The following is an 11,369-nucleotide window of genomic DNA, read 5'->3' as shown; positions in this document are numbered from 1 at the left end:
CGCCTCACATTTCCCGCCCCGCCGCGTCCCGCAGCTCCGCCCCCGGGCCGCCCCGCCGTACGCGCCGGGCGCGTCCTCACACTTTGCCCGGAGTCCCTGTCCGGCCGCGTTTCCCCGCCCCCGCCCCCGCCCCCCCCGGTCCCCGCCGCGGCTCCGGGAGTTCGCGGGGGGCGGGGGCGGCGAGCTTGCCGATTGGGCGGCAGGCGCTTCCGGTCTCTCGCGAGGCCTGGTGGGACGCGCCAAATTTCTCCGGGAGAGCCCGGCGGTGTCGGCGCGGCGCGATGGTTTGGAGGAACAGCGGCCGGCGTCGCGCGGAGCCGGGCCCGGACGGCGAGGCCAGCCGGTGAGGGGCGCGGGGAGGGCGGCGGGAGAGGGGCGCGCGGGCGGGCGGGCGGGCCTCTGCGGAGCGCCTAGCGCGTAGCCGCGGCGGTTTTCGGCAGGCGGCTCCGAGCGGCGCGTTCCTCCCGGGCTAGCGCTGGGTCCCGCGGACCGAGCGCTGGCGGCGACTCCGGGCGGAGCATGTACGGCGGCCTCCCGTGGTTTGCAGAGCCGGGCCGGGGAGCGCGACCCCGCTGGGTCAAGGCGCGTGCGAACACTTCTTCCTGACCTCTCCCGGCTGGCTGCGGGGCGCCGTGGAGCTGTGAGGGGACCGGGAGGGGTGTGGGGGGGGCTGTGGGGGGACCGGGAGGGGTGTGGGGGGGCTGTGAGGGGACCGGGAGGGGTGTGGGGGGGGCTGTGAGGGGACCGGGAGGGGTGTGGGGGGGGCTGTGAGGGGACCGGGAGGGGTGTGCGGGGGAGGGGACCGGGAGGGGTGTCGGGGGGGCTGTGAGGGGACCTGGGCGGTGTGTGTGGGCGGGGGAGCTGTGAGGGGACCGGGAGGGGTGTGGGGGGGGCTGTGAGGGGACCTGGAGGGGTGTGGGGGGGGCTGTGAGGGGACCGGGAGGGGGTGTGCGGGGGGGGGGGCTGTGAGGGGACCGGGAGGGGTGTGCGGAGGGGGCTGTGAGGGAACCTGGAGGGGTGTGGGGGGGGCTGTGAGGGGACCTGGAGGGGTATGGGGGGTGCTGTGAGGGGACCTGGAGTGTGTGCGGGGGGGGGGGTGCTGTGAGGGGACCTGGAGTGTGTGCGGGGGGGGGGGGTGGCTGTGAGGGGACCGGGAGGGGTGTGCGGGGGGGGGGTCTGTGAGGGGGCCGGGAGGGGTGTGGGGGGGGGCTGTGAGGGGACCGGGAGGCGTGCGGGGGGGCTGTGAGGGGACCGAGTGTTTTGTGCCCCACAGGGGCCTGGACTGGGGTCAGTGAGCGCTCCGCAGCCCCACCGCCCGCCTCGCAGGCTTTGTGAATAGAAACAAGTGAACCGATCAGGTCGGTCACGTAGTGTCTTTCAGATAATGTCTTGGTTGCAGAAGTTCACCTGTAGACAACAGAAAGTACACATATTCTTACCTCGTGTTGATCTTTAATAAGTGTCACAAATGCTGTTTGTTGAGTGTCCAATGTGAGCAAAGAATCCTATCATATGCATATGACTTGTCACTGCTCGTTTTTTTGGCAAAACTAGAATCCAGTCCAAATTGGTCATCAAGATTCTTGCTTTTTTAGTACCCTGCTGCCAACGTTGCAGTTTTCATTGTTTCTTACAATATGCATCAAAACCTCCTATGGTAGATATGTTACTTTTATTTTACCAAGAAACAAACTAATAATAAATTTGAACGCTGTCACTTTAGAAATAAATAAAAATACAAAGAAACCATTTCTTTGAGTTAGGTGTAGATTCTTACGCAGTTGTAAGAAATTACACAGATCCCATGCACCCATTAGCCAGTTTCTCCCAGTGGTAATGTAGTTGACTAGATCACAAGGTCACAACCAGGAAATTGATGCTCATACACTGAATGGACCCCCGTTCCGTATTATGTGTGTATTTAGTTCTGTACACGTTGTGTGTTTGTGACCCTGCCCATAATCAAGACACAGAATAACCCTTTTGTAGCCATGTCCACCTTCATTCCTCCCTCTTCCTCATCCATGGCAGCCACTAATCTTCTCCACCTCTAATTTTCTTTCAAGAATTCTACTTAAGTTGGATTAAAAGTGTTTAATTTTGGGAGGTTGGCTTTTTTCACTCAGCATAATTCCCTTGAGATCCATCCAAGTCATTGCATGAATCAGTTCAGTTTCTTCTGTTTTATTGATGGATAGTATTCCATGGGATGGATATAACATAGGTTAATCATTCACCTGTTAAGGGCTATCTGGGTTTGTTTTCACACTTTGGTTATAATGAAGTGGAATGAATGTTCACACATCAGTATTTGTATCAATGAGTTTTCATTCCTCTGGGGCAAATGCCCAGGAGGGGGGCAGAGAAAGAGTTTTTTGTTGTTGTTGTTGTTTTGTTTTAAGATTTTATTTATTCATGAGAGACACAGAGAGAGAGAGGCAGAGACACAGGCATAGGGAGAAGCAGGCTCCATGCAGGGAGCCCGCTGTGGGACTCAATCCTGGGTCCCCCGCTCCCCCCCCCCACCCCCGGAGATGAGTCCTTTTTAAAACAGCCCCAGTGTAAGGTCCCTACATCTAAAGGTGGAGACTGTAGAGCTTTACACACACGCACCCTTACCCTGTGGACTGTGCCCATGCCAGTGACCTGCACGTGATATTGTACCACAGTGTTACAAAGTGTTACCAATGGGGGAAAGTGGGCAAAGTGTACAAGCAACCTCCCTGTATTATTTCCTACAACTGAATGTAAACCTCCAATTACCACAGTAAGAGTTTCAGTAGAACGGTGGGGACGGGCCCAGGTACTCCAAGGTTCGGTCTATAGCTACCTTCTGGTAAGCCCTGGGCACTTAAAGACTCCAAAGTTCTTTGTATGGCGGATAAGGACCTTTTTGATCTGCTTCCTGCCTCACTGTTAATTTTCTGCAGCAACGCAGACGTCCTGTCCACTGCTCCATTACTGGCTTGCTCCTCCCTGAGGCCTTTGCACTTGGCACCCTCTGTCCAGGGAGCCTGTTCCCTTCCTTCAGGTCTTGGTTCAAATGCTGCCCCCTCAGATAAAAACCTACCGACCGCTTACCTGTGCGATCTGTTTATCTGGCTTTTCTCTACTTTTTCAATAGAATAGAAGGTCCGCTGAGGGCAGGGACCTTCCTTCACTTATTTGCTGCTGATGCTGGCACACCGGGGACATGCCGTACGTATTTATAAAGGCTGCATTTAATAAAAAGGGACGAACTTATAAAATTAGCTAATTAAGCTAACGAGGCAGAGCGACGTCCCATAAAACGTCAGAACCCGATTCAGAGGGTGCAACGCGGCAGCCGACCCGGGGCCTTCGGGCACCTTCCTCCCAAATTCCAAGCCGCTAAGACCACGCAGGTGCACACAGGCCGCCGGCCGGGGAGGGCGCAGGCGGGCACCGGGCGACCCGGGACCACCGTTCAGAACCCGCCCGCGAGGAGCTCCCCGCCCGCCCGCCGCCGCGGCCGCTCCTGCCGACCTGGTGGCCGCCTTGGTGAGCACTGGGTAGAGCCGCAGGAGGCGCAAGTACTGGGCGAGCGCCCGCTGCAGCAGCGCCCGAAGCCCGGCGCCCGCCCGCAGCCTGGACGCCGCCGGCGCCATCGCCTCCCGCTCCCCCGCCGCCGCCCGACCCCGACCCCGACCCCGCCTCACGCCAGCCGGGCCGCGGGGACCGCCTCACATTTCCCGCCCCGCCGCGTCCCGCAGCTCCGCCCCCGGGCCGCCCCGCCGTACGCGCCGGGCGCGTCCTCACACTTTGCCCGGAGTCCCTGTCCGGCCGCGTTTCCCCGCCCCCGCCCCCGCCCCCCCCGGTCCCCGCCGCGGCTCCGGGAGTTCGCGGGGGGCGGGGGCGGCGAGCTTGCCGATTGGGCGGCAGGCGCTTCCGGTCTCTCGCGAGGCCTGGTGGGACGCGCCAAATTTCTCCGGGAGAGCCCGGCGGTGTCGGCGCGGCGCGATGGTTTGGAGGAACAGCGGCCGGCGTCGCGCGGAGCCGGGCCCGGACGGCGAGGCCAGCCGGTGAGGGGCGCGGGGAGGGCGGCGGGAGAGAGGGGCGCGCGGGCGGGCGGGCGGGCCTCTGCGGAGCGCCTAGCGCGTAGCCGCGGCGGTTTTCGGCAGGCGGCTCCGAGCGGCGCGTTCCTCCCGGGCTAGCGCTGGGTCCCGCGGACCGAGCGCTGGCGGCGACTCCGGGCGGAGCATGTACGGCGGCCTCCCGTGGTTTGCAGAGCCGGGCCGGGGAGCGCGACCCCGCTGGGTCAAGGCGCGTGCGAACACTTCTCCCTCACCGCTCTCCCGGCTGGCTGCGGGGCGCCGTGGAGCTGTGAGGGGACCGGGAGGGGTGTGGGGGGGGCTGTGGGGGGACCGGGAGGGGTGTGGGGGGGCTGTGAGGGGACCGGGAGGGGTGTGGGGGGGGCTGTGAGGGGACCGGGAGGGGTGTGGGGGGGGCTGTGAGGGGACCGGGAGGGGTGTGCGGGGGAGGGGACCGGGAGGGGTGTCGGGGGGGCTGTGAGGGGACCTGGGCGGTGTGTGTGGGCGGGGGAGCTGTGAGGGGACCGGGAGGGGTGTGGGGGGGGCTGTGAGGGGACCTGGAGGGGTGTGGGGGGGGCTGTGAGGGGACCGGGAGGGGTGTGCGGGGGGGGGGCTGTGAGGGGACCGGGAGGGGTGTGCGGAGGGGGCTGTGAGGGAACCTGGAGGGGTGTGGGGGGGGCTGTGAGGGGACCTGGAGGGGTATGGGGGGTGCTGTGAGGGGACCTGGAGTGTGTGCGGGGGGGGGGGTGCTGTGAGGGGACCTGGAGTGTGTGCGGGGGGGGGGGTGGCTGTGAGGGGACCGGGAGGGGTGTGCGGGGGGGGGGTCTGTGAGGGGGCCGGGAGGGGTGTGGGGGGGGGCTGTGAGGGGACCGGGAGGGGTGCGGGGGGGCTGTGAGGGGACCGAGTGTTTTGTGCCCCACAGGGGCCTGGACTGGGGTCAGTGAGCGCTCCGCAGCCCCACCGCCCGCCTCGCAGGCTTTGTGAATAGAAACAAGTGAACCGATCAGGTCGGTCACGTAGTGTCTTTCAGATAATGTCTTGGTTGTAGAAGTTCACCTGTAGACAACAGAAAGTACACATATTCTTACCTCGTGTTGATCTTTAATAAGTGTCACAAATGCTGTTTGTTGAGTGTCCAATGTGAGCAAAGAATCCTATCATATGCATATGACTTGTCACTGCTCGTTTTTTTGGCAAAACTAGAATCCAGTCCAAATTGGTCATCAAGATTCTTGCTTTTTTTAGTACCCTGCTGCCAACGTTGCAGTTTTCATTGTTTCTTACAATATGCATCAAAACCTCCTATGGTAGATATGTTACTTTTATTTTACCAAGAAACAAACTAATAATAAATTTGAACGCTGTCACTTTAGAAATAAATAAAAATACAAAGAAACCATTTCTTTGAGTTAGGTGTAGATTCTTACGCAGTTGTAAGAAATTACACAGATCCCATGCACCCATTAGCCAGTTTCTCCCAGTGGTAATGTAGTTGACTAGATCACAAGGTCACAACCAGGAAATTGATGCTCATACACTGAATGGACCCCCGTTCCGTATTATGTGTGTATTTAGTTCTGTACACGTTGTGTGTTTGTGACCCTGCCCATAATCAAGACACAGAATAACCCTTTTGTAGCCATGTCCACCTTCATTCCTCCCTCTTCCTCATCCATGGCAGCCACTAATCTTCTCCACCTCTAATTTTCTTTCAAGAATTCTACTTAAGTTGGATTAAAAGTGTTTAATTTTGGGAGGTTGGCTTTTTTCACTCAGCATAATTCCCTTGAGATCCATCCAAGTCATTGCATGAATCAGTTCAGTTTCTTCTGTTTTATTGATGGATAGTATTCCATGGGATGGATATAACATAGGTTAATTATTCACCTGTTAAGGGCTATCTGGGTTGTTTTCACACTTTGGTTATAATGAAGTGGAATGAATGTTCACACATCAGTATTTGTATCAATGAGTTTTCATTCCTCTGGGGCAAATGCCCAGGAGGGGGGCAGAGAAAGAGTTTTTTGTTGTTGTTGTTGTTGTTGTTTTGTTTTAAGATTTTATTTATTCATGAGAGACACAGAGAGAGAGAGGCAGAGACACAGGCATAGGGAGAAGCAGGCTCCATGCAGGGAGCCCGCTGTGGGACTCAATCCTGGGTCTCCAGGATCACACCCCTGGACTGAAGGCAGCGCTAAAGCACTGAGCCACCCGGGCTGCCCCAGATTTTATTTATTTATTTGACAAAGAGAAAGGTTAAGGAGGCAGAGTGCTAGGCAGAGGAAGAAGCAGACTCCCTGCTGAGCAGGGAGCGGATGTGGGACTTGATCCCAGGACCCTGGGGTCACGACCTGAGCTGAAGACAGACAGTTAAATGACTGAGCCACCCACGGAACCCCAGAGAGAGAATCTTAAGCAGGCTCCATGCCCAGTGTGGAGCCCCGTGTGGAGCCCAGTGTGGGGCTCAGTCCCATGACCCTGAGATCGTGACCTGAGCTGAAAGAGTCAGAAACAAGAGTCAGGCTAAGAGTCAGGCACTTAGCCGACTAAGCCCGTGGGGTGCTCCTGGGCATTTTAATATAAGGCAGCAGTGGCTTGCCATGATGGTTATTTTTATTAGTGTTCTGGTTACAGAGTTGAATAGGTTTTGAGGCTCCTGCCCCAGTCATGGTTCCTGCAACTTCTGTTATTTTAATGAACTGTTTGGCCAAGGCTTTTCAGGGAGGCATCTACTATGTGGCATCGAAAATGCTTACACTGGGTGAACTGAGGGTTGTGGGAATAGTGTCATGATCAGTGAAGACAATTTCCTTTCTCCTTTCATTCAGGGATGATGGCCTCTCCTCTTCTGTCTCAGCACTTAAGCGCCTGGAGCGCAGTCAGTGGACAGATAAGATGGATCTGCGGTTTGGTTTTGAGAGACTCAAGGAGTCTGGGGAGAAGACGGGCTGGCTCATCAACATGCACCCTGTAAGCACCTGGGCAGTTGCACTCTCCTTGTGGCTTAGGCCTTTGAAGAGTGGGTAGTGCAGCTGGAGATGGGATTGTTTGTAGCTCTCCTCCTTATTTAATGTCACTGGGCTGTATAGAGGTTACTGGGAATACAAAACTGAGGGGTGTCCCTGTTAACCTATAGAAAATTTTCAAAGATGAGGGAGAGATTGAGAGAAATCCTCATTTGGAAGATGTGGTATGGTTCTTGTGAGTAGGGTTGGTAGTGTTTATGTGGGGGTGGAGAAGGGTTTTGTTTTTGTGCTCAGTTTCCCAAAGAGTAGGAGCAAGAGGGTTCTTGTACTACATAGAGGATAACCTGTGCCTGTGTTGACTCATTCTCTCATAGACTGAGATTTTAGATGAAGACAAACGCTTAGTCAGCGCAGTAGATTACTACTTTATTCAAGATGATGGGAGCAGATTTAAGGTAAGCTCCTTAACCCCAGGCAGCTAAGACCCACTCAGTGATGAGGTATAGGTGGGGTCCAATATGGCAGGTGTTCATTTATCTGGGAGGAGAGGGGTTGGGAGGCTTCTAGTGTTCAGCTGCTTGAAGCATGTCAGGGACATGGACCCCTTGAAGCCACATGGAAAGACAGAGATTTTGTTTGTCTCAGACTTTCGCTCCTGCCATATGTGCAGGTCCTAATTCCTGACTGTGTCATCTGGTAAAAGATGTCAAAGTCAAGGACATGTCGGATCTTGGCTGCTTGTGGGTATAACTGCAAATAGCCTGTCTTCACTTTTCTCCCTTTTTTTCTTTCTTATTGCCCCTGAATGGGTTGGTGGCTCTTGCAGGTGGCCTTGCCCTACGAGCCGTATTTCTACATTGCAGCCAGAAAGGTAAGTCTGTCGTCCATAGAATTAAGTCACATGACCTGTGCCTCATTTTATAGGGGGGCTTCAGAACTGAAAGAGGCCTCTAGAGGAACGTACAAGGAAAACAATAGTTTTTACTAATAGGAAGTCTTTCATTCTGATCTTGATTTAGGGTTGTGAACGAGAAGTTTCATCTTTTCTCTCCAGGAAGTTTCAGGGTAAAATTGCTAAAATAGAGACTGTCCCCAAAGAGGATCTAGACTTGGTGAGTATCACCTGGACCTTCCAGGGTAAATGAGGCTGGGTCTACCCTGCTCCTGGGGTGGGATGGGAAGAAGCCAAGTTGAGCACCTATGCGATGTGACTGTCTATATGTCTTCTTAGAGAACTCTAGTGGTATAGAGTTGGACAAGATGCTTTGGACTTGCCAACTCTTCTACTTGTGTATTTACTTTTGAGTCGTTCTCCCTTTATTTTTTTTACCCCAAATAAAGTCCTTTTTCTCTTCAACTCATGAACACAATCTCATCACTTTGTAGCCAAATCACTTGGTGGGTTTGAAGCGAAATTACATTAAGCTGTCCTTCCACACTGTGGAGGATCTTGTTAGAGTGAGGAAGGATGTCTCCCCTGCTGTGAAGAAGAACCGGGAGCAGGGTCATGCTGGTGATGCCTACACAGCTATGCTGTCCAGGTAAGCCTTGTAAGCAGAGCAGCTAGGCAGTCCACAGGACTGTTTTCCCATTTTTCATAGGTTGACAAGATGAATAGGAAGCAGGAATGCTCAGCAATGAAGTTAGCCTTAAGGCTCTGTTCAGTGTGGATACACTTGCAAGCAATTAGGTGGAATTTCTTTTTTTAAAATAAATTAAAATTATTTATGAGAGCAAGGGAGCAATGGGAGGGAAAGAGGGAGAGGAAGAGAGAGAATACTAAGGAGGTTCCACATCTAGCACAGAGCCAGGTAGGGGACTTAATTTCTGCATCTTGAGGTCATGACCTGAGCCAAAATCAAGAGTCAGACGCTTAACCTAGCCACCTAGGTGCCCCAGCCTAGGTAGAGTTTATGTGTTGCATTTGTGTTAAATGATTTCCTGGGTTGTAGTTTTAGCTGTGCCTCTTTTCTTACATAGGGGTGGATTTCTGGCTGTGATAGTAAGGACATTTTGGATTCCCAGTGACACTACTTTTTTTCTTTTTTCCTTTTTAAGATTTATTTATTTGAGAGAGCGAGCAAGAGCTAGTGTGAGCCTGGGGAGAGGCAGAGGGAGAGAGAGAATCCCAAGCTGACTCACCGCTGAGTAGAGAGCCTGATGTAAGGCCTGATCCCAGGACTCTGGAATTATGACCTGAGCTGAAGGCAGACACTTAATCCACTGAGCCACCTAAGCACCCCAATTTTTAAAAATTTTGACTTACATTTTATAAGACACATGTCCTAAGTGTGCATAGAATTTCCTCTGTATGGCCTGCTGCTTGTGGGAGGATGTCATCCAAGGCCATTCTCTAAGAAGAGCCTCTTTGGTCATCTCTGCCACCTTGATTTACTTTCTGTGTTTATTCCACATAGATTCTGGTCTTCCCTCTTTTTTGACCCCTAGTAGGGTATAGTTGAATAAGCTGGCCTCTCATTGTTTTGCAGCGTTCTGCAAGGGGGCAGTGTGGTTATTGATGAAGAGGAAGCCTCTAAGAAGGTCACTGACCAGTTGGACAATATTGTGGACATGCGAGAGTATGATGTGCCCTACCACATCCGCCTCTCCATTGACCTGAAGATCCATGTGGTGAGTGGGCCATTACTTTTGGGCAGCCGGATGGACAGTCAGGAGGTGACCCTGAAAGGATAAATCTGTAGAGAAACACACCTCCCAGGACAGATGCAGAGCTCTTTATTAACGTGCTGCGTGTCCTGCAGGCTCATTGGTACAACATCAGATACCGAGGAAGTGCCTTTCCTGTGGAAATCACCCGCCGAGATGACCTTGTTGAACGACCTGTGAGCACTGCTTGCATTTCCTCCATCCTGACTTTTCCACTTATTTCTGGAGAGATCTCATTTGGTGCTGAAGGATGAATTTGATTCAGACTTGTTTTTCTTTTTCCTCAAATACTTTAAAAAGTTGCAGAAAAATATTTTTTTGGGGGGGTGGTCAGTTTCTGACCGAGTATAATTTCATTCTGTGCTTATGTATCACCATATGATGTCTGTGTTTGAACTGAGCTGGATCTGAACATTTGAGGGAAAGCTCTGACTTTCATTTTGAGTGGTTGATGGTGAAGTGTTGTGGTGAAAAATGAATTTATAACTGGCAGACCTTGATTCAGGATGGCTTTATGTTCTTGGGCAAGTCTGTACTCTGTTTTCTCATTTCCAGAATGAGAAAGCATTTCTACCACCATCTCCTATCTGGATTATCATAAAGGTCAAATTGAGGTCATGCATTTGCGTGCACATCGAGACTCAAGTATTCTGTAATTCTAGGATTTTCCTATCATGCTCCAACCTCTCATATATGTTTAAGTTTTCATAACCATCAGTGAATCATAGAATTCTTGATATAGGTCAGTCAGCCCCCAAAAGCCTGTCTCACTTCTTTTGGAACCTCTCCCTGTGGCAGCTCAACTCTTGCTTTTAGCAGCTGGAGGTGGAGGGGTGGGTGTTGAGAAGACCATTGGGGTCTCTGGAGCTCGGATTGGTTTATGTCCAGCTTAACAAGACATCTCATCCCTGCAGGACCCTGTGGTTTTGGCATTTGACATTGAGACAACCAAACTGCCTCTCAAGTTTCCTGATGCTGAGACTGACCAGATTATGATGATTTCCTACATGATTGATGGTCAGGTAAGTGGTATCTTTTGGGATTTAAGCTTCCTAGGAGCAGGAACCTTGTCTGGTCCCTAAACCAGAGCAGTATCCACACTGTGGTTAATATATTTTGGGCGAAGGCAGCCTGGGTGGCTCAGCGGTTTAGCGCCACCTTCAGCCCAGGTTGTGATCCTGGAGACCTGGGATGGAGTCTCACGTCTGGCTCCCTGCATGGAGCCGGCTTCTCCCTCTGCCTGCCTCTCTCTCGTGCATTCCCTCTCTCTCTCTCTCTCTCTCTCATAAAATAAAATAAAATAAAATAAAATAAAATAAAATAAAATAAAATAAAATAAAATAAAATAAATAAATAAAATAAAATAAAATAAAATAAAATAAAATAAAATAAAATAAAATAAAATAAAATAAAATAAAATAAAATAAATAAAATAAATAAAATAAAATAATAAAATAAAATAAAATAAAATAAAATAAATAAATAAAATAAAAATATAAAATAAATAAAATAAAATAAATAAATAAAATAAAAATATAAATAAATAAAATAATAAAATAAATAAAATAAAATAAAATAATAAAATAAAAAAATAAAATAAAATAAAATAAAATAAAATAACAATACGTGTGTGTGTGTGTGTGTGTGTGTGTGTGGTGAAAAATTAGTGAGTTGAGTTCAGGAAAGT

At 51.9% G+C, this 11,369-nt stretch overlaps 1 protein-coding gene across 2 annotated transcripts in view; it reads left to right on the top strand.

Moving 5' to 3' along the window:
* Positions 1–3,818: 3,818 nt before the first annotated feature.
* POLE (DNA polymerase epsilon, catalytic subunit) overlaps positions 3,819–11,369 on the top strand; it is a 51,053-nt gene continuing 43,502 nt past the window's right edge. For both annotated transcript variants that reach the window (XM_041729063.1, XM_041729064.1), the window contains exons 1-9: positions 3,819–4,040; positions 6,878–7,019; positions 7,390–7,470; positions 7,842–7,886; positions 8,035–8,127; positions 8,402–8,556; positions 9,505–9,646; positions 9,778–9,858; positions 10,597–10,704. In XM_041729063.1, the coding sequence (XP_041584997.1) occupies positions 3,979–4,040; positions 6,878–7,019; positions 7,390–7,470; positions 7,842–7,886; positions 8,035–8,127; positions 8,402–8,556; positions 9,505–9,646; positions 9,778–9,858; positions 10,597–10,704 (909 nt within the window). In that variant the 5' untranslated portion in view covers positions 3,819–3,978. The remainder of the gene's footprint in view (positions 4,041–6,877; positions 7,020–7,389; positions 7,471–7,841; positions 7,887–8,034; positions 8,128–8,401; positions 8,557–9,504; positions 9,647–9,777; positions 9,859–10,596; positions 10,705–11,369) is intronic.

Source organism: Vulpes lagopus, chromosome 14 (genome assembly GCF_018345385.1).
Source record: "Vulpes lagopus strain Blue_001 chromosome 14, ASM1834538v1, whole genome shotgun sequence".
In the NCBI taxonomy this organism is placed as follows: domain Eukaryota; kingdom Metazoa; phylum Chordata; class Mammalia; order Carnivora; family Canidae; genus Vulpes; species Vulpes lagopus.
This window is presented reverse-complemented; position numbering and strand designations above follow the sequence as displayed.